General features: G+C 42.3%; 2 protein-coding genes and 1 long non-coding RNA gene across 4 annotated transcripts; 1 reads left to right on the forward strand and 2 right to left on the reverse strand.

Moving 5' to 3' along the window:
* Positions 1-1,446: 1,446 nt before the first annotated feature.
* Positions 1,447-15,707, forward strand: LOC111838253 (uncharacterized). Of its 2 annotated transcripts, XR_002836840.2 has the most exons (3): positions 1,447-1,588; positions 2,081-2,154; positions 13,751-15,707. It is a non-coding gene; the product is annotated as an uncharacterized lncRNA (long non-coding RNA). The 2 variants fall into 2 exon arrangements; XR_011984719.1 differs by lacking the exons at positions 2,081-2,154; positions 13,751-15,707 and adding an exon at positions 4,309-5,061.
* LOC111838243 (vimentin-like) lies at positions 3,385-5,927 on the reverse strand. The gene is made up of 2 exons (XM_023801040.2): positions 5,385-5,927; positions 3,385-4,825 (listed from the first exon to the last, which is right to left on the reverse strand). Exons 1-2 carry the CDS (start codon positions 5,845-5,847, stop codon positions 4,152-4,154), a joined length of 1,137 nt encoding a protein of 378 aa, XP_023656808.2. The 5' UTR covers positions 5,848-5,927; the 3' UTR covers positions 3,385-4,151.
* LOC111838250 (alpha-synuclein-like) lies at positions 11,157-22,353 on the reverse strand. The gene is made up of 6 exons (XM_023801052.2): positions 22,166-22,353; positions 21,604-21,749; positions 21,258-21,287; positions 19,204-19,346; positions 13,223-13,309; positions 11,157-11,713 (listed from the first exon to the last, which is right to left on the reverse strand). Exons 2-6 carry the CDS (start codon positions 21,722-21,724, stop codon positions 11,687-11,689), a joined length of 408 nt encoding a protein of 135 aa, XP_023656820.1. The 5' UTR covers positions 21,725-21,749; positions 22,166-22,353; the 3' UTR covers positions 11,157-11,686.
* Between the last annotated feature and the right edge of the window lie 1,083 nt (positions 22,354-23,436).

Below are 23,436 nucleotides of genomic sequence, written 5' to 3' on the forward strand. Positions count from 1 at the left end.
TCTGTTTGGATCAAATGTGCATTAGCGCAGTAATTTGTTTCCACTTTGTGCTTGTCTCTTCCCTTTAAAGTCGTGTAAGACCTTAGTATTTTCATATGGCGTAGGGGCGCCATTAATATAGATCCCTTGCGCTCTCTACAGTTTATTTTGTTCTCAGAGGAAGTTCGTTATACCACTCGATGTCAAACACAAACCCAACGAATTGCTGATTATCAAGGTTTAAGGATTAGGCAAGTATTTTACATCTGCGAAGTGCAGAAAAGCGGGGCTAATCATCTATGTATGATTAGGCAAGAGTTTTATAAGGCAGAGCAAATTTACTTGCAAATTACCTGGAGTAACGGCAATGAGAATTTTACTCTAATATAAGTTATAATATTACTATGTATCACATCCATTACAGGGTAACGGAAAGCCAAGACCCAGTTCGAATCCCTTCTAACCCGGACATTACAAAACAACTAGTTTGCTATATTTATGATCAATTCAAGAAGTTTAGTAGCTGAAGATTTTGGAGCATTCTTCTTAACAGCAGTGCCATCTAGTGGGAAGAAGTTGAACTACTGCAACAAAACCCATTCACACCCCAGCTGCCTGTTCCAGAGTAGAATAGAATAGCCACTTTTATTGTCATTCAGAAATACACGGGTTAGTGCACAACATAATTAAATTTCGTTACATTTTATGCTCACCATCGGCATCCAGTGTGTAAAATACAAATAGAATATAAGTGGAACTAACATATATTCACCGCAGTATAGCAGTAAAAGAACAACATTGTACATCACCATATCAGTTTAGTGCAAGACACATAGTGCATAAAAAGTGACGTGCATGGATGGAGAGAGGCGGAGTGTGGGGAGGGGGGACTGGGGAGGGGCTGTCATGAGCCCCCACACCCCAGCTGCCTGCTCCAGTGATACATTGTTACAATTTGAGTTCAGTTGTGAATTTAACGGAATCAGTGGCTGCAGTGCAGTTATATATGGTGTGCATGCAGGTAAAGCACAACCATCTTAGTTTGATGAAGGTATTTTATATATACATATATAATATACAGCTCTGGAGAAAGACGACAGCACAGTTTTTTGTTTCACCTATTTCTCAATTTATGGCTGTGCGTCTGTGTAAAATGTAGGCCTATATATTTTTGCAAACTCCAGCCTGGCTCGTCCCTGCTTTTCACTGATGAAGGGCTTCTTCCTTGTTTATGGGTCTTCAGCAGGCACGTGCAGGGTGGAGGGGGGCTTGACCACCTGCCCCTTTCCTCTTGGGTACCCCATGTGCCCTTTTCTTGAGGCATTTTATTATTATTTTTTTATGTGTGTGTGCGTGTGGAGTCCTGCCTGTGCCCCTCAACAATAACATTTAACTATTAGTCACAATTTTGCTAAATAAAAGGATCTGGCTTGCATCAGTCACATGATGACCATTAACCAATGCTCAGCCTTGACGGCAGAGCGCGCTGGTTACGAGCCGGGAACGAGCTGGCAAAGAGCACGCGCATTTTTTGCCAGCTGGGCGGTGCGGAGCTGTAAGGGAAACACACAAATTAATTGGGAGACGCAGACTGATGCAACAAAAACCAGTAAGTAGGGTGTACAGCGTACACTATAGTCTATAGCACACAAGAGTATTAGGTTATTATGTACACGTTGTTAAATTGTCTTGTGGCAACTGACGAATTGAAACAAATGAGCATGCTGTGTGTGCACAGTGTGCAACAGCGCGAGGAAACATTACCTGTCCTTTTATTAACTGCGCAAGTAGTGGTGGTCATTAGCCGCTAGCTAACTGGGTAAGGGTGTCATGGGTCTGTAACTCTGTCCACCGTTTTAGGGAACATATTTCGTTTTAAAGTAAGTTACAGGGCTTTTCCCTGCCTTTCTGGAGGGCTTATATTTCACTAGAAAGTTTTTTGCCCTACTAATATTCCGGTTTCAGTTTATTTCCCACAGTTTTTTTTAATCCGTTGCCTTAAGGTTCCAAGCGCTGTCACCAATCTTTGCATTTTATTATTATCTCACAGCACTTGTTTAATCAGCTACCATCTCTCCTATGGACTTTTTAATGTCTACAGTCTTAGATCAACACAGCCCTGCCGTCCAGCTCTATCAGCAGTAACCCCTCAACAACAACATTGTGCCCCATCAGGTAAAACATATATAGGCTACGTTTGCTTTACATTGTCCCACCCGATGACATAAGAACATAAGAAATTTACAAACGAGAGGAGGCCATTCAGCCCATCCAGCTCGTTTGTGGGGAATATAGTGATATAGTATGATGCGATTCCATATTAGATTCTTGATGAATGTGGGTTGTTGTTATTCAGCCTGGTTCTATGTTCCCCTTTTTAACTTTGAGCACCCGCCCCTTCAAACATCTCTGCACGGCCCTGGTCTTCAGTCCTGCTTCTAGGATCCTGACGTACTGTTCTAACAGTGCACTTCACGCCTGCACTTAATGTTTCCCATTCCATTTGAAGGTCACTTGATGTCACCCTCCAATTCATGAGACTGGATAATTTAACGTTCATCTCTGCTGTTAGAAAGCTGATTCCGCCCTATACCTGGCTGGTTTCTGGTCGTTCCCAGTGTCTCCTGCTTCACCTTATTCTTGTGTACTGCTGTCTTAGAAATTTTGAGCATAGAAGGAGCCTGCTTCTCAGTGTAGCCTTCTGCCAGCAGAACCAGGATTAAACCAAGATTAAAAAATATAGAGTGGTTTCTTAAATTTTTTTTTTCCAGAGCTGAATGTACATTTATTATTAGGCTGTTATACATCATGCCTGGTCTTTGGAGTCAGAGATTACACACTACCAGATTTTTAAAATAATGCTGAATAGCACTTTCTGCATTTTTGGCTGTTAAAAAATTAAAAATAAGTTACAATTTAATTATTGCCTATTTTCAGCATATTGGACTGCATAACATAAAAAAAAAGCAGTTTTTTTCATTTCTTTTCTATAAGGTGCCTTGTGTAATGAGAAATGGATGTCATTATATATACATATTCATTTGTTAAAATTATCTTGTATATGTGTCTGTGTGTCTCATGGAGAGAAAGATGGGGTTGGCAGTTTTCCCATGGGGATCAATAAAGTATCACTGTTCTGTTCTTAAAATATCTTGGTGAAAGCAGAGAGCATTGTAGGATGACCAGAACAAATGTGAATTCCAAATTTGGATCTGGAAGACCACGACAGTGAGGCTTTCAGTGACAATGGACAACTTGGCCGCAGTGAGCGACTCGTGGACAGGAAGCATAGAATGGCCAGCTCTGAGCGGCGCAAGAGTAATGACTCAGTGCAGTGACATCCTGTGGTTAAATAACACAGGCCAGGTTGGCAGATGGACACCCAAGCAGGCACAAACACGGACGGACCCATGCGGACAAGCCGAGCTTTATTGGGGGATCACAGGCGCAGTGCCTGCTGTATGCGAAGTAAATGTGCTTGTGAATTTTTACATTTGGCTTTGTTGGGAGTGATATCTCGCAGTTCACTGTCAGCTGTATGGACAGAAAAGCAGGATGACATCTCTGTCCGACAAGGAGAAGGGGACAGTGGAGTGAGAACTAGTTGACTGATCATTATAGGCAGTTCTTTCAGTGTTTGAGGGCTGGAGGGGTCTTCTCCACAGAAGAAGACTAGAGAATTACCTTTATTCTGCAAAGACTTCAGAAGAAGGGTTACATTCATGCTTTAAAAGCAGTGGGAGTTTACAGAAAATTTCCTGTAACTGGGGCACTGCAAATCATTTTCGACAATGTTCAAGGTTCCAACTATTCTCTCAAAACAACATTTCCTTCTAATTCCCAGTCCTACACTATTGAGATTCTCCAGCTGTCTGCATTGCTTCAGTTTTGATTAATATGGCAGTTAATGGAGTTATTAGTCAATCAGTAAAAAGACAATGTGTATGCTCACGTAGTTAGTGAGTTTGACCTTGAAATGGTGAGTTTTGGTGTAGCTTTCACTGTCATGTTGTGGACTGACCTTGCTAACTGGAAGGCAGCATTTACGGGGCACACTTGCATTGGAAATGTGCTGCAAAAGCAAGACAAATATTGTCATAGCTGATAAAAAAACACCTACCGGCCAAACGTAAATTTATAGTGCAGTACCACAAAACCACCACAAAGTGGCACTATTCATTTATTTTCTCTGAGGAAATCCCCAGCCGTTTCTCCTCGCTTTCCAGCAGCTTCTTGTAGGTGGCTATCTCTGCATCCAGCTTCAGCTTAATATTTAGTAGCTCCTTGTAATCCTGGAGGTATTTGCTCATCTCAATCTTGGTTTCGCAGATCTGGGTCTCGAGCTGGATAATGATGTTCTGCAGATTGGAAGCCTTGTCCAGGTGACTGGCTTCCATGTCGTCCAGCTGCTGTTCCAGGGCTGCATTGCGGGCTCGCATTGCATCGATTTGGTTCTGGAGGTCCATGATTTGGTTGTGGAAGGTGTGGATCTCTTCCTTCATCGATTGCACCTTTTCATCGTTCTTGCCGGCACGTTCTCTGAGCGTGTCAAACTTGCCCTTGTACCACTTCTCGGCCTCCTGCACGTTGCGTGACGCCACCTGCTCCATCTCCGCCCGCACGTTGCGCAGGTAGCCGGCCAGGTCGGGCCGCTCCGAGTCCAGTTCTGTTGATACCTTGGAGTCCTGAATCTGTTTCCTGAGGTCGGCCACCTCCTCGTCATGCAGCTTCTTCAGGAACTCGATCTCTGCCACCAGCTCCTCCACGCGGCTCTCCAGATCAGCCTTCTCCAGGGTGGCATTGTCCACGTCTCGACGGAACTCTTTGAGGATTCTCTCCGCTTCCTCTGACATTTCAGATCAGATCAGGGATTAGATCATGTGCGAGAACAAGCTCACGTCATGAATCAGTGATGTTGTCTCAGTTTCACTAGTACTGTTCAACCAAGGGACCCTAAAACTGTGCTTTCAATCACTCCATTCTGTGCCATAACAGATGTGAAGGAGGATTTCTTTGATAAATACCTTGTTGTTTTAAGTTGGGTTTGACTGTGCATAATTAAATGATACATGCCTGTGATAATGATGCTTATGTTTTACTAATTACATTAAGAGTGTAGTGTTTTTAAAATTCACTTCTTGTTGATGAATGCATATTTGCATAGATTTGCTTGCAAGATTGCAGCCAGAGGTGGAAAGTTCAGATGCAGTAACTACAACTCCAAGTTGAGGATTTTGATTCAGTCACCCACTTCAGTACTCTGTGACTGTGACTGTTTATACTCTGTTGGTTGAAACAAAACCTTGGTCTGGATTTGTACTTTCTGGACCTGAACTTTCAATCTCTGATTATAACTTGCTGTATTACGTTGCTTCTGATATAAACGCTCCTTTCTGGTGGCTTACCTTTGAGGGCCAGCTCCTCCTCAAGCTTCAGCCTCCACATCTCCACCTCCTCCACATAGTAGCCCCTTTCGATATCTGCAGCCCCCTTTTCGCTGGTCAGGGTCTCGATCTGGGCTCTCATCTCGCTGAACTTGCGGTCGTACTCTTGGCCGATGCCGGTGGGTCCCCCCTTCTGCTGGCCCCGCAGGGTGGCCAGATGGGCGCGTAGAGATGCATTCCGCTGCTCCAGTACTTGCACCTTCTCGATGTAGCCAGCGAAGCGAACGTTCAGCTCCTGCATCGTCTCCTTCTCGTTGGTGCCGTGCCAGTGGATCTCGGTGCCCAGCTCGACAGCGCCTCCCAGGCTGCCTGGGCCACCACGGGTGAAGGAGGACGCCCTGCAGCGGGCGGGTGAGGGGCTCTGCACACGCACCCTGCTGGTGCTGCCCGCAGACACGCTCAGCCGTGTATGGGTGCTTCTCATGGTGCCGTGGAAATGTCTTGGTGGAAGAAAAAGATGTGATGGTAAGATATGAAGCCTTCCTGTGCTCCCAGTCCGAGTTGGGTGTCCCTGGAAATCGCTGCTGGTTCTTTATACTGGCAGCAGGGAATGTCGCGCGTATCCTCGAAAGTCCACCATGTTTCAGACATCTGTTAAATCTGAAATGTGACAGTATGACTAGTATGACTAATAGGGTTAATTAAATTTGAAGTATGAGCTGCAGCCTGGTTGCCCGAACTGGCTCTCTCACCTGAGTGCCACATAGCCGGTGGCTGAATTAACCGGAAAAGTGGAGCCAGGCGCTATGTAGGGCCGGAGCCACTGTGTTATGCTCACGGGGGAAACACCATGACTACTCAAGGAAAAGTTTTTCCATGTGACATTTTGTTTCTTTTTGTGTGCGGAGCACCATTGAGGCGTGAATCAAAATGTGACAAAAGGAAAAGTCTCCAAAAATAGCAGGATGCTTCCTCGAGAGGACAGAGACGGGGCTAGAGCTGCAGTCGTCAGCCTTTTTACTGCTGCAGTATGAAATAAAATAAGATAAAAATGACACAAAGCTCACCTGCCATTTTTTTTTAGATACACAGCTCCTTTATATTTTCAAAAGCACTGTGCATCTTTATAATGACAAATTGGAAGTTTTATTTGGCCATTTTCATGCAGAACAATAATAAGTATTTGTTTTAATACATGCGATAAAAGACACTACAATTATTATTATTGCAGTTGTTAACTTTGTAAGGTCATTGGGTGTAACATTCGTTAAGTCTAAACAATTATTGAAATTTAATCATTAATGAGGGCTTAACGGTGTTTCATTTGCAGTTTGCGGGTTAAAATAAGGTTCAGGAAAGTGTGATCTGTGGTGTCAAGAGAAACATGTCAGACAGTGAGAAGCTCATAGCAGCAGGGTTAGGGCTGTGGTCCATGCTGACGCCCTCAGTGTTGGGCTGCTGTGATCTTTTAGCCAGATGCTAATTGACAACTGGGCCGCTAAACCCCAGTAAGCCCAACCGGGCCGTGTGACATAAGCTTTTCCCCCGGGCTTTGGCCTGGGGCTGCAGCCAGATTTGCAATAGATCCAACAGCATAATCATCAGCGGCCTGCCTGTACCAGTCGTGTCCATTGACAGGCAAGTGTTACAAAGCCAGTTTTGACAGATGGCGATCTCAGAACAGCTTGTTGTACAATGACTGATGTGTTACAAATGAATGGTATGACAGATTAGACTTCGGGTTTAATCTGAGTGCCATAATCTATAGGGAATATAATTTGAAGTCAGTTGTGCCGTTCTGCTCTTACAAAGTGCAGATGTCAGAACAAATGAATGTGCTGCTACCTTTTTTCATTGGTGCTTGTGGGATTATTTATGACATTTTGTAGCTCCATCAGTCACTGAACAGTCACTACTGAAGGCGGCTAAGGGCCAAAACATGAAATGCTATTGGAAAGCATGCAAGCACCATCCATTATACCGTTTAGTGGCCATGAGTGTCAGATTATTGACTAACCTGCAATGAGAAAAAGGTTCTCATTGACAATCGTCTATCTCGCGCATACAGTGACAAAAAAAAAATTGGCGTAAAGTGTGACCATCATCCTAAAACAAGTGACAATTAAAGGTATAAATTGTCTTTTTTTTCTTGCGCAAATAAGGGTAATTGAAAAAAACTCAAGTTCCATATTTACTGAAGAATATCCTCCTAGCCAACGGTTAAATTCTTCCAACCAATTTTGTATGAGATGTAGTACAAAGAATAGAAATGTTTCTGAATGAAGAGGGTTGAGGATAATGGTACAGTAGGTATGTAGGTTGGTAGATATACATATATGTTCTCCAGAGGGAAATCACTTTTTTGCAGTGAATCTGACTGCACACAACAGGTTTAACAATGACACTGCAGCAACACAATAAATAAATACAGTGAAATCCGATAAATACAATATAAAAAATGTGTAACTGTATGAAAAATATAGCTATAAACTGGAATTAGTTGAACCAAATACGAAAACAATCAGTCAGACAGGGGCATCATGAAGGTGGATGGAAGTTGGCATGAAATAATGTCGATATCGATAATGTAACAGATCTTAACTTGGAAAGCAAATGTGGGCATGTTGGCGTGTATATTTATAGCAATGACATTGATTGGTTGTCTTACAGCTAGACCCATTCATGGCTTGTGATGTTTTCTTGTTGGGTGGCCGTGGTTTCGCCCAATGTGACATTAAAACGTGCACATTTCCTCTTTCCAGCATTAACCAAGCCGGAGTTTTCAGTCAGGGCAACGGACTTGAAATATCTTCACAGACTATGTGGCGGCGTTGAGTATCACATTGGGAAATCTTTCGGAAGAGTGTTTCCCAAAGCTATAGCTAATGCCTGATATAGAAGCAGATGTGCAGCTGAGCCCAACGCCACCACAGGGCCTGCTAGGTTAATATTTCCTGGCTGGAGGGCAAAAATAATGCAAGAGGGACCACTTACTCATTCATAGTAATGTTTCTTTTCAAACTAATGAAAAGACGTGGCTGTAGAAGTAGAAAATGTACTACCTATTAAGCAGTTAGTCAGTGTAGAAAAATCCCATTACATTTGGTTTAAATTGGTTGTAAAGGATTTGTAAAATAGACCAATATAATTTTAGTATAAATGTTTCTATATTTGGCCATGGTAACCCTTCCTGGGAGCACCTATGCCTTCTTTGCTCCTCAGCTTCAGCTAGGGTCCAGGCCTCTCACAACCCTGCCTGGGATAAACATCTGGAAAAGAGATGGATGGATTGGCTATTTTTGAAGGGCTGTGTTGTCTTGACTCAAGCTTACAGCAAACAATTATCCAGGAAATTGTGATATAAAAAAATGTCAGTATGATTTTCTTATTCCAATCATGCGAGACTTTAATGGTCGACATCACCATTGGTCAATGTCAAGAAGGCAATAAGTGACCCAACTTGCCGGAACCTCAGGGAGAGCAAATGCGGCTGTGATGTATCTTACCTTTACAGTTCCTGTGGAAACAGCTCTAAATGTAATGGAGAAGTCACATTCAGTCCCAAGGTGGCCCTTAACGGGCACATTGATAGAGGAGAGAGATGTGACCGGATCGCTGTGATTGTTTGAGCCTCTGGCTGTTCTTCACATCTCCCGTTTCTTTGACGCCCCTCATAACCAATCCTAAATGGCGATGAATAACTTTACGTGCCTCACCGTTATAATCAAACATACGGAGAGAGATCTGCGGTGCTCCTGGTTTTACTCGTTTGCTTGAAATGGTTCCTCCTTATCTACAGCAAGTATTAGCATTAATATTAGTATTAATAGTATTAGTATCTAGTTCTCTTTCAACCAACCAACTAGTGATGTTAATGAACAAAAGTTACGTTTACATTTTTATTAAGTTTTGTATTACATTATATTATCTTTACTTTGTACATTATGGTACTTGATATGTTATTATGGAAGATTTCTAAATCTCTCCTCAAGCATTTCTTCAGGAACAGATTCTTAATAAGTACTCTGAGGGTCCGTCCAAGGAATCCTGCAAACTCAAAAAACCCGTAGCATCCTGCAGTCCCTTAATAGCTTGTGATTCATTTCAAGCGAATGCAACTCATGCTAATTAGAGGGTCCCTCAATATTGTGCTGAATTTTGCACAGCCGGTCAAACTTCTGTCGCGTTTGTTCGTGTCTTTGACTATCCTTGACACATTGATGTTACCTAAAGTGATTTTTTCCCCCTGCAGGTCTCATATAAAATGCTTACGCTGCAAGCTGTTCCTTCAGACCAAAAAGAAAAGATGAACATGTGGTGTCCTGTGAATCAGATGCTAACTTCCATATTAATGTGGGATGTAGGCATGGAAAAATAAAGCCCTTTTTTATTTGGCTGAATAACTAAGTATATTAATTTAACATCAAATGCTCTCTGTTCATCTTTGCTCCTTTTTATTGCTGCCTGACACAGAGTCACAATGATACTGCTATCATAACCAAATGTCAGCCCAAATTTTCCACACGGTGCGTGACACACAACTGGGTCAAACAAACTACTTTCAAATTCATTCATGGACAAAAAACATGAATCAGTGAGCCGGTGCTGGTTTTATGTCTGAATTTCCCTTTTTCCATATTTTCCACGTCTTTCAGAAAGCAGGACCGTGCTTTCAAGTGAGCCTTTCATTGCTTTTGTATTGATTTAGCAGAATCCCAGGCTGCCATGGGCATCTGTACAATGCCAAAGTCACACCAGCTGGCAACAAAAGACATTTTATTATTGAAGCTTAGAAAAAAGCTTGTAATATTATCATTGCAGCCTTTTAATGAGCTAATCCATCTTTTTCTTCCGAGCATTCGCATCTCTGTTTCTTGTCGTTCCTGTCTGGTAGCTGGCTCCTGATTGTGCTGTTCCACTTGGACTTGGTCCTGTTCAATGTTCCTTATGAAAATCATGCAGGCCTCAAGTTCTCCCATTGTCTTTCTGAACATGCACCTCCTTCGTTCTCTCCTAAGACGGTAAACTGTTGCAGCCGCAGGCATATTTGTCTGTGAAAAGGTGCTTTGTGATCCTGCATCTCTCCATAAACATGCACTTATTGTCTCTCTCTCTCTCTTTCTCTCTCTCTCTCTCTCTCTCTCTGTCACCAGGGTAATTTCACCAGTGTGAGTCTCTGACAATAATATGAAGAAAAGCACATAATTCAAAACTGGATTTTAAATGTACATTTTAGATGCACTCGCCATTAATTAGTTTACACTTTATACATTGACTGAAGTACTTAAATTTAACACTAGAATAACATATATCAGTTCTTTACTATTAATTTGTTTGGATGTGGAATGTTCAGAACAAGCCGGGCCAATGGGTCTCTTGGGTCAAAATCGCAACGAAAGGACAGGCACTCCGCAGTATCACAACCAGGGTCGTGGATTGTTTTTTATATATTTATATTCTATTGGAAAAACCATACTGTTACATGGCCACAAAGAGTATTAAGGCATTTGTGTGTTGAGGGTGGATATTTTTAATCTTAATTGATCTCCAATGAAAATCCATTCTGAAATAGAAGTCCTTGGTCACAGAGAATCACATCTGTGACAAACCTTGAGGCACAAATGCATACTTGGTCCTCTAAAGCTCTCACGTTTACCCTGGGGTCAAATTGACCCCAAAGACCCCGCCCCCCCCCAAATGACAGGTGACTTCTCATAGTAACATAATTATTGTAGCAGCATGTAAGACTTAGGCAACAGATAAGAATATACTTGGTAAAAATGCAAAGTCGAGTAGATTTAACACTTTATTTATAAACACTTAAAAACATAAACAACTCCCCTGTCCCCATCTACTGCTCCATGTCAGTGATTTGAATACACACACCATTCTGCATTTCAGTTTGTACATTGACCTGTCGTAAATATAGTGCTATTTCATTACATAAGTGCATTACATTGACATAAGTCACAGACATAACTGGTCTTGCATGAAATCAATAGACACTTAGGTTTCTGCTATTCGGATTAATTTTAAAGCCACGGACCCCCAAGGAACACAATTACCAACTTGCAGCCGGTCACTCACCCCAGTAGGAGATAGGGGGCGCCAAACCAGCAGCAGGTCCACAAGGACGAACAGCATATACAGAGGGGGGACATCAGTGCACGGCCGGATGTGCACCAAAACATATACACACGCACGCCCACGCACACACAGTACACGCGGTACACTGGACTGGGACGAGGAGCGCGGCTGGGCAGAGCACGCTGGGCCGGCATAAAGTGGAATGTTTCTTGTGCCTGTTTGAGTTGCTGCTTGACCTAATCCTGGTAGCCCTGATAGCCCTCCTGGAAAAGGGAGAAAAATAAGCAAATCAGCATCGCACTCACACTTTATCCTGGGAATATAAGTCTTCACACTAACTAACCAGAAAAGCTTCAGTTACTATGTATCAAATTGCGTCGCTGGTACAACAGAGATGAATGACTGTTTAAATATACAGGCAGTCCCTGGGTTAAGAAGGTCTGATGGACAACTCGTACTTACAACCTAATAGCCGATTTTACTGAAAATTCAGGGTAAATACAATCGTTCATGAAAACAAACGCACAATCTACTTTGTGACGCTCATGAAAACGTTGCGCCGCTTCAGCGGTTCGCCGGCTCAAGGTACAGTACAGTACTGTACAGTATATAGTTTTTTTTATTACTGTATTATTATGTATTATTACTGTTCCAACTTGCCTATAAATTTGACTTTAAGAGCGATTCAGGGAACAGATCCCATTTGTAACTTGGGGGCAGCTTGTCCTGTAATGTAACATTATAGTTACAGGGCTACTGTCTGACTATCTGCTCAGCTAATTTACCTTTAGGCATTGAGTTAAAATAGTGTGATGATAATGACGTGAGTCAGATTTTCTTGGCTTCCTTTAGATTATAGTCACCATTGCATTGTAACACTTCTGTTCATTGGGTAACCATGTTCACTCTCAGTTATGTATTCAGATTTTTGCTTGTAGATACTGGTCTTATGAGCCTTCTCATTCCCACAAAGAGGAACCAGTTCATAGATGTTACATCTGGTTTTGGGAAGAGTACTTATTACAGAAGCAAATGTATGATTATTTGGGTAAGATGATATGCAGCTGTGGGGACGGCTTAGCCAATGGGGCACATCATGTGCAACGATAAGTAAGACATAGACCGAGTGTTTAAGGTCTAGGTGGGGATTAACTCCATAAACACAGACCTCAGCAGGACGTCCGGCTGTCACTGACAAACTTCACAGCCTATTGCCTATGAAAGTGGGCTTACAGGTGCAACAATGACATTGAAGAACAGCATGCAGAGGAGCAATGCTTTCCTGTTTGTCGCCCTGCTTTGGTTCTACAGACAACTATTCCAGTTTGTTGTACTCCTCTCAAGAGTGTAGGTTTGGTTTCTAACTTCAGTAGGGATCAAATCAGCACCAAACCCCCCTTCCTCCTAAACACACCCAGTATACCTACAATACTGGTAGAGACCACAAGTGGAAAGTACTGGTTCAGAAAGTACAAATCCAGACCATGATCTTGTTTCAACCAACCAGTTGAGTCCTCTGTGCCTGTAACTCTTTATCCTTTACTGGCTGGTTGAAACATAATCTTGGTCTGGATTTGTACTTTCTGAACCTGAACTTTCTGCCTTTGGTAGGGACATGTCCCTACTATCCAAACCCAAATCTATGCCCTTGACTCCTTGTCATCAAAAGGCTAACAGCACCATTTCTGATGTAATTCAAAACAAGGGTGGAGTTTGATGACAGAGTCCTATCCTCTATTGTACCTGCTGAGCCCACCTGAACTTAAGCTCACCTCAGGTACAACTCCATAGCTGTTGTCAGGGTCCACCTGTAGCTCGCCTGTGTTCTCCACCAAGGCCTCCTGGGACATCGTTTCATCCTGCCCAAAAAAAGCCAGGCAGAGCATGAGAGGAAAACCACAGTGAATTATGTCCCCATATTGGGCAATAATCAATTCTGTCCCACAGATTAGCTGTTCCCCATTAAATTTTAGTACCTCTCATTCAACCAAATAAGAATTTCTCTGAAGTCCACTATGAAGTAAAAATAGTATTTGACTATCTATACCGAAGTAAATGAAAAATATATTTGCATCGTTTTGGTATACAAGTTTTGTAGCCATTGTCTATGTTGCTTATCTAGAAGGTTTATGGGGTCTCAACAGTTGGATTCCTATGCTTGGTTGCTTGTCAAATAACCATGGAATCTGCAGGGGGCCTTTGACCTAGAGGAAAATAAAATAGTGTGGAACATTTCTGCAGCTGAAAAAAACAGTAAAAGCCCAAAGGTCACGCTGTCGCTTCCTGGCTCTGGACCCTAGGAGGAAACAGCGATGAGGACAAAAACACACGCCTCCTCTCTGCCAAAACTGGAGATGTGCAGAGGCTGTAACTAGGACAGGAGGACCCCCAGAGACTCCCAGAGGTACTCACAGCTGCCCTTGGCCTCACATAAGTTTCCAGGGGAAAGGGTAAACAGTAGCTGATTGGCCCGTCAGCATTCTTCACATTGTAATTTTTTTTTCACCATTTTCAAATTCATCCATTTTCTGCAACCATTTGTCCTAGTCAGAATTGCAGGGGGTCCGGAGCTTATCCCAGAGGCTATGTGCACAAAGCAGGGTAAAACCAAGGATGGGGCGCCAACCCATCCCAGAGCACACTCACACACCATTCACTCACACATGCACACCTACAAGCAATTTGGTAACTCCAAAATTTAGGACCCATGCAATTGACTCCAGATGAAAACTGAATTTTGCACAAACAAAAAAGCATATCAGGCCTCTCGCCTTACTGTCGGCCCACACATGCTCCACAAAGGCTGAACTAAGTCATGATGTGGTTCTGGAGAGCTGTTAACCCTCCAGAGATATTCTGGCTCTGCAGTTATTCCTTGTGTATTTACACAGAACTTGCCCAAAATGCTCTGAAAAGTCGTCCCCTTGTCAGATGGTGGATGCGGTTATTAAGAAGAATCAACCTTCAAAAATGCACTAGATGGCAGCTCTGAATGAATGTGCAATTTCAGGCATGGAAGCATCCACAGCTGTTACAAAGATGATATTTGTATTAGTGATGGGCACCATTGCACACACCAGCAAATGAAGATTTACGGTTAGTTTGTTATTCTGTTATGGTGCAAATTAGTTTGAATATGATTGAGAGCTGAGAAAATGTAAGAGTCATAAATTATGCGGGGTGCTAACTATTTCCTTTAACTATTTCTGTGTGTATTTACCCTGTTGCAATATAGTACATGAATATATAGATCTAGTCTGGCTAGGGGTCTTTTATTGCTAGTGTTCAAACAACTTTGCCTGTAAATCCAAATCATTCAATATGTGCCGCATCATGCTGGTAACTTAGGCTCTGTGGACAAACTGCAGATACAGTACACCCTAAAAAGAAAGGTATCCTATTTAAGGACACGTAAAATATTGAGCGGTTTCTCTATTTCAACACCGGAAAGGTAAGCAAACGAGGTCCGAGTCCAATTTTATCCGTATGGATTTTTCTTGCTTGCTCCACGGGGATTGTTATTAGCAGAGAGTCATTTAAATGTCAGAGCACTCGATGACTTTCACTCCATCTTCAGAGTGAGATAATGGCACCCGGTGAAAGTGAACACCCAGCTCTTTGCACATGGGTGAGATTCCACACACATATTTAGAGGCTGTAACTCATTAAGCGGAGGTAAGTAAACAGGGACTTTCTGGCTGCTTAGAAGGGGACATAGACCCCACTGAGAAGAAGGCAGCATTTATTTAAATAAGTCATGCAGCCCTTGTGGTCACTTGCCTCGCATGAGATCTGGGTGTCCTTGATAATTTTGTGATACTGACAAAATTCAATACTAACATGTGTAAGATCCAATTTACATTTTTAACAGTAGTCATATACTGTACAAACATCTTTGTTGAAAGTTATTAAGGCGAGACGGGACCGGAAAGTGAATTGTAGTTTCATTGAGCAGTGGCCTGAAAAAAAGGAACCTGAAACTGAGTTTGTGTGACACAGAACATTTGACTGCCTGCTAAAGTGAGACCAATATCATAGGTCCTATAAGAGACGGACAAGTGGCCGATTTCAGAGGTCCTATAAGATACGGACAAGCGGCCGATTTCAGAGGTCCTATAATAGACGGACAAGCGGCCGATTTCAGAGGTCCTATAAGAGACGGACAAGTGGCCGATTTCAGAGGTCCAACAAGATATGGACAAGTGGCCGATTTCAGAGGTCCTATAAGAGACGGACAAGTGGCTGATTTCAGAGGTCCCATAAGAGACGGACAAGTGGCTGATTTCAGAGGTCCTACAAAATATGGACAAGTGGCTGATTTCAGAGGTCCTATAAGAGACGGACAAGTGGCTGATTTCAGAGGTCCTACAAAATATGGACAAGTGGCTGATTTCAGAGGTCCTATAAGACACGGACAAGTGGCTGATTTCAGAGGTCCTATAAGAGACGGACAAGTGGCCGATTTCAGAGGTCCTATAAAATATGGACAAGTGGCTGATTTCAGAGGTCCTATAAGAGATGGACAAGTGGCTGATTTCAGAGGTCCTATAAGAGACGGACAAGCGGCCGATTTCAGAGGTCCTATAAGAGACGGACAAGCGGCCGATTTCAGAGGTCCTATAATAGACGGACAAGCGGCCGATTTCAGAGGTCGTATAAGAGACGGACAAGCGGCCGATTTCAGAGGTCCTATAAGAGACGGACAAGCGGCCGATTTCAGAGGTCCTATAAGATACGGACAAGCGGCCGATTTCAGAGGTCCTATAAGAGACGGACAAGCGGCCGATTTCAGAGGTCCTATAAGAGACGGACAAGCGGACGATTTCAGAGGTCCTATAAGAGACGGACAAGCGGCCGATTTCAGAGGTCCTATAAGATACGGACAAGCGGGCGATTTCAGAGGTCATATAAGAGACGGACAAGCGGCCGATATCAGAGGTCCTATAAGAGACGGACAAGCGGCCGATTTCAGAGGTCCTATAAGAGACGGACAAGCGGCTGATTTCAGAGGTCCTATAAGAGACGGACAAGTGGCTGATTTCAGAGGTCCTACAAAATATGGACAAGTGGCTGATTTCAGAGGTCCTATAAGAGACGGACAAGTGGCTGATTTCAGAGGTCCTACAAAATATGGACAAGTGGCTGATTTCAGAGGTCCTATAAGAGACGGACAAGTGGCTGATTTCAGAGGTCCTATAAGAGACGGACAAGTGGCTGATTTCAGAGGTCCTATAAAATATGGACAAGTGGCTGATTTCAGAGGTCCTATAAGAGACGGACAAGTGGCTGATTTCAGAGGTCCTATAAGAGACGGACAAGTGGCTGATTTCAGAGGTCCTATAAGAGACGGACAAGTGGCCGATTTCAGAGTTCCTACAAAATATGGACAAGTGGCTGATTTCAGAGGTCCTATAAGAGATGGACAAGTGGCTAATTTCAGAGGTCCTACAAAATATGGACAAGTGGCTGATTTCAGAGGTCCTATAAGAGACGGACAAGTGGCTGATTTCAGAGGTCCTATAAGAGACGGACAAGTGGCTGATTTCAGAGGTCCTATAAGAGACGGACAAGTGGCTGATTTCAGAGGTCCTATAAGAGACGGACAAGTGGCTGATTTCAGAGGTCCTATAAGAGACGGACAAGTGGCTGATTTCAGAGGTCCTATAAGGTACAGACAAGTGGCCGACTTCAGAGGTCCTATAAGAGACAGACAAGTGGCTGATTTCAGAGGTCCTACAAGATATGGAGAAGTGGCCGATTTCACAGGTCCTATAAGAGACGGACAAGTGGCTGATTCTACAGAAATCCTATAAAAGGCCAATTCATTAAAATGATAATATACATATTGTTGATTGTCAGTTTTTCACTTATTTTTGTAATGTGGTTAGGCTCTATATTAATCTGACTAAAACATCCACTTCAGCACCACTTCATGATAAAGGTCTAAATGATACAAGCTGAATGATGATTATTAAAAGTAATTAGTACTGTGTACTTGTCATTGAGTGTATCCTTCACTGTTATGAAAAGTTCAGTGTACTATTTTCAAAGCCAATAGCCTTTTACCAATTTTTGAAACGGCCTTCAAAGAGCTCAAAGGTGAAGGACTCAACTCCATTGGCTAAAGCTTCCTAGTGATCAGCCTGTGGTTCGAGCCCTGGTGATGAAACATGACTAACATCTTAACTTCAAGGTCACGAGGATCTAACTCAGCACGAGGTTCTCAGCTTGCTGACGTATAAGGTGGCTTTGTTGATCTGTTAGGTTGCAAGCTGCTGGTTATTGCTGATGGGGGGGCAGGTGTTAAGCTTCAATCGGGGCCGTGCCCCCCTACATGTCTATGAAATTGATTCAAAGCATGAAGAAAGGGTGGGGTGACAGCGGTGTGAATCCGAGGAGCTTAGCATATCATAGCTTATCATCTGTTTCCTAGCAGCTTGGAAGCTGATTATTAAATAATGAATTATTCATAAGTAAAGTCATAGTAAATAATGAAAAACAACATTTTAAAAATGGCCGGACAAACCCAACTACCCTTCAGAAGCTCTTGTTCTATGTAGCTAGTACCAACATTAACGTCACTGGACTCTTGTCTAAACAGTCTGAAACCTCTTGCAGAGGTTTATAGAACTTGTAGAGGTTTATAGATCTAATAGAACTTTGCATTAAGATTTTAGAAGCAATGATTCCATGTGTAAAGCTGTAAGCACAAGCAGCCAGATTTTACAGCGCCTTCGTACCCTAACAAGCTCCGTTAATATGGCGAAGATGTGCACCACGGACCAACGTGAGGCAGCAGGGGCTGAGGATGCTGTGGAGATTCAGCACAGGGCCCATCTGTTTCTGTCAACATGTCAGTAGGACGACTCCAGCAACAGTCACCGCTCCATGCTCAAGGCCCCTGCTGGACGTCGCGTGGAAAAGTGCGGTGACGCACGAAGCGGGCAGTCAACATCCTCTCCGTCGCAGGTGTACGCATGCACACAGACACTCACACACAGCGATCTTATTGGCTGTGAGGATCAGTAGGATTACTGAGGCTCTGTATTTTCTCACGCAGGGGATGTTTTGCTTGGTCTGTGCCAACAATTAACAACGTGAAGGATTTGACTGCTTTTCATTTCCGTGCTCACATAATGGTTGTTGGAACAATGCAAATATCCATATTTGTAAAAGAACTAATGTTGTATAGCCACTAACATAGAGTATAGTGGTGTGCTAATATTAACTGGTACTTTTTATTGATCCCCATGGTGAAAATCTCTTTTTGCATCCACCAACTTGCTCTCTGTGGGTGCCCCCCTACTGGTCCGGCATTATTAAATATTATGGTGATGATCTGTAGCTTTGAGCTGCAACACATCATCATAGTCAAGTTAAAACAAGTAGTTATAGTACAGGTGATTAAATATGAATAAATTTAGACATTAAGAAGAACATCTGTATGCTAAAATGAATTGGAGTTTGGGGTGGATGCAAGATGCCTCTTCCTAGCCCACCAATTTGTCTACTATCTTTGTAATCATGGAATATACCTAAATGTCATGCTGGGGTACAGTTGCAATGCAGCAAACTGTGAATCATGATTTTCGATATTGACAGTCGAAACATTATAACAATAATGCAATATAAATATAGTATAATAAAAAGTTATGAAAAGGAAACCACATATCGTATTGAAAAATGACCAAATGCTAGTATTCAGTCTGTCTGTTTCAATATAAGATATGCTGGTATGAAGGTTCCACCTCACCTGCTTATCCACCTCCTTTTTCACTAAGCCAGTAGCAGCAGCAATGTTACCAGCTCCTTCCACAGTCTTATGGGCAACAGCTGTCACTCCGGTCACTACTGCCCCGCCCACCTGCGACACATGGGTCGCAGTCTTCTCTGCGACTGTCAAGGATCAACACACAGCATACAGAACAGGTCAGGTGTTCGTTGGTGAAGGAGAAAAAACGGTGTTACTGTCATTCAGAGGAGGAAACAGCCTAAATGCTAGAGGCTTTAAAGGATTCTAAACGGATCTGAAGTAAGTATATGGCAACCTTGCACACCTTTCGTGGATGTAAAGAAGATTTATGACTACGACAAAATCAATATCTGGTAGCAAAATCAACTAGACGAGGTCAGCGTATTATTAAAATCGGTCTCCCTGGAGATTGCATGCTGAAAGAGGCGTTGCTGCTGTATCCAATCCATGAAGTTGTTTTATTTGACAAACACGGCAATTTGTCTTATTAATGGTGTATACACACAGTTTAAGGGACAGTGACAAATTGTAAATAGTGATATAATTGCAGTGTATTTTAATACAGAGAAATAAATGAATGAAGGTCACACTGGATTATAAACAGGCGTTCAAAAATGTCATGTGTAATGATCATTATACCATATTTAAATGTTTACATGAACAAGTGTGGAGAATGAAAGAATGAAAAATTAGCATCCAAACTAAACGTTTTTACACCTTGTGGTGTTAAAAATAAGGTGAGTTATAGGATAATGTTGAAGATGCTCATTTTGGTAGGAGCTCCTTTACTCACAAGACACAGTTCTAGAGTCATTCTGATAAATACCTGCATAGAGCTCTCCTATTCTCTCATACTCTGGATTTGATGGCCTTGTCTCAATATAGGTTCTCAGTCCAGCTCATTCTCATGGAAGTAAAGCATAATGGTGTTTGCTTAGATCACGGTGCCAGACACTTGCCCTTGAAGTCCACGAAGACTGTTTGGTCTTGCTCAGCCTCAAATCCTAATTGTTTTTTCGAATAATTTTTTGCACAATCAAGGAATTCAATGAGGAAATATGGAATTCAATATCAAGCAAAAGCTATAATGAACTGAATTTAAAAATAAAATACAGATGTTTTGCAGATTGATCATAGTTGTCATAAAAACTAAAAAGCAGGGACTTGCACACCTCAGTTACGCACCTGAGCACACGTGCCAGTTGCACAGTGGGAATCAAAATAAGAAAAAAAAAGCTGATTTAGTGCTTCTGGCAGTTTTAACTGAGACATCGCACCATGGCACCGACAGCTGAAGGTAATCACAGGAAGCACTTCTGCACACCTAAGGATGTCTACGGCGCAGACTGGGAGAAGCGGCCGGCCGCCGCTTTGTCCTTGGGATCCCGTGTTCATTAACACGACGGCCCACTGCAACTCAGTTACACCTCCAGGAAGCTGTTCCTGGCAACGAGGCCACGCCCCCCCCGAAAAGCTATTCCCTGACTTTGCCCGTCTTAAATGTCTGCCGCCTGCTAATCGGGAATTCAAAACCCCCGTCAAACATAGACAGCAGGCTCACCTTCAGACTGGGGTGGCCATGAGTGATTGACTCACCGGCGCGATGCACGCATGCGCTCGCTCCAGGCCAGCAAGGTCTGTTTCTGTCTGGAAGCCGTCTCATGGTGAACACCCTCCTCGGGCCCCGCTCATAGAGAGTTTTAATTCACCTAGCTAATTCCAGTGCTACCACATTCATGACATATTTTAATGCAAACTCAATTTTGTGCATTATTTATTTTGATTGATTCTGAAAAATGCTGTTTGCAGCAGAGAAAATTACAGCCTTTTAAAAATATGCTTTCTGTTATTTCCTGTGGTATATAAATGGACGAATGGCTTCCTAGTATGCAAATCCAAAATGTACTACCATATTAATACCTGTGTGTAATCCATCCACCTTCCATACTATCCAGTGCAGTGTTGCGGTCCGTGTATATATATATATGAATATCACGCAAGGGGTGTGACAATGTATGAATGGATGGACAAATATGCACTCAAAACGTGTTTACCTGATGAAACTCCATCCTTTGTTTTGGTGCCTATGAATAAAAAGGAAATTAAGAATTAAGCAAAGATGAAAGATTATTGGCCATTCAAGTACTGTTTATCAATAAATATGAGAAATTAACATAAAGATCTCTCGGCGTGGGGCTTGAATCTGTAATGAATCCGGTTCAAGAGAAGCGAAATAATGATTTAAAGTGGCCAATTTGCTTTCTATTTAATCAAGGCAACGGAATATCGTGGAACAGGTATCGACCAGTATTATAAATATTATTTTCAGTGGATAGTAATATGGCTGATATCCGATAGCAATAGTTGGGCAAATAACAAATAGGACAATTAAGAACCTACCCACGAAAATTACCCCTTCTTTTGTCTTCTCGGCTGCCTCACTCACTCCCTGTTTCGTCTTTTCTGCGGCCGCCACAACCCCGTCCTTTGCTTTCGAGAACCCTTTCATTAGCGCGTCCATGTTGGTACAAATTGATCGGTAATTTCTGCGAAGAATGTTCGCCCACTGTTACAAGAGCCGTTATAATCATCCTTATGTTCTGCAAGAGTTACAGCTGGCCAAATTTAGGCAGGGTTACACTACATATCCCGAATGCATCTAACAAGAAAAATATATTTACAGCTGACGATGAATCTCACTGGGTACCGTATACAAACACCTGTTAGCCAAGAAACGAGCTAGATTAGGCAAACGCACCATTTTATCAATAAAAATAAAATAGCAATTGCACAAATATTCATACTGCACGAATGCCAGCAAACGCAAAATATAAAACAGATGCAAAATTCAGTATGTTATGGTAAGAACGGTGTAATATCTAAATTATAAAAGTTACATGCGTTCAAGCAGGTTCTCTGTGACCTTAGAGAATTTTAAAACCTGTAGAGCATTTGCACACACCTGTTAGCCTCCCTGGTTTTCAGAATCGACGAACTCACTGCAAATGTATGTAAATCCGAAAAGCTGTAAAGTGCGTCCAGGTTGCGCGTGCAGGACAGAGGCTGAGCTCGTGAGTCAGCGCGTGGTGCTGATGCTGGAGCAGGTCGAGTAGCTGGGCTGCATCACCGCGTGCACGCCAGAGCTGCGCGATTCGTCGCGTCATCCTCTCCGCCTGCCACGCCCACTGAACAAAATGCGCTCCTACCGTTTGCGTGCCATTTGCCTCCAATTTAACAATTTTACACCTTTGTACAAATCTCATATAAAAATATCAATGAAAGCAAATCGTAAGCATTGTTTGCAAAACAAAACAGCTGTAAGAAAATATTTGTGGGGGTTTGTGCGTTTTCACAGAGGACAAGGTTTTGTTATTAAAACCTTATTAGAATCTTTTATTATTAAGGCTTTATTATTTATTGCAGTGGGTAATTGTGCACCAAGAATGCAAATTCCACCAATCTTAAATCACAAACTTCACCTCAGTGTAAAATGGTGTATTGTATCTTATTTTAGAATGCTAGAATGCTATTTTCATTCAAACGTAATGGGTTAACCCGTGGCAATGCGTTTTTTGTTGTTTTTAGATCCTATATCGAGGTTTACACATGTGAGTCCACATTTCTACATGCACTGCCCATGATCTGTTTGTTATTATTTACTTTGTTGAAAGTAATGCCAAAAACCAGCCCTCACTGACCCTCATTGCGGGAAGCTTGTTGTGAATGATGCTTGGAATGATTGGTGCTTGGAAACACATACGTCCTCACAGGTGCGTTAAGATTTCACCACAAGCAAAAAATGCCGATAATGTTTTTTCTCCATACATTTACAGTAAGATCCATTCATTTCTTCATTTTCCATACTGCTTAACAGTACAGTCATAACAAACCTGAGGCTTACCACGGGGCACAATGATACTATAAATAATTGATTATAACAGTTACAATGATGCAAGTCCTCCCCGCTAAAGGTTTAGAAAATTTGCATATATCATGGCAGAATTTCATATAAAAGTTTTCTAACAAAATCCAAGTATTATGTATAATACAATCAGGACTCTTATTCAGAACTATTTCCTTACAATATTCAAATTCTCATTATTATGTTTTTCTAATTAATTCAACCACGAAAACAACTTTTTTCTGTCTCCTCTGTGCTATACCAAGTGAAAAATTTCAATAATGAAAGTCTTATGCACACATCTGAGTAAATGAAGGTGCATTGACATTTTC

The sequence above is a fragment of the Paramormyrops kingsleyae genome, chromosome 2, assembly GCF_048594095.1.
Source record: "Paramormyrops kingsleyae isolate MSU_618 chromosome 2, PKINGS_0.4, whole genome shotgun sequence".
NCBI lineage: Eukaryota > Metazoa > Chordata > Actinopteri > Osteoglossiformes > Mormyridae > Paramormyrops > Paramormyrops kingsleyae.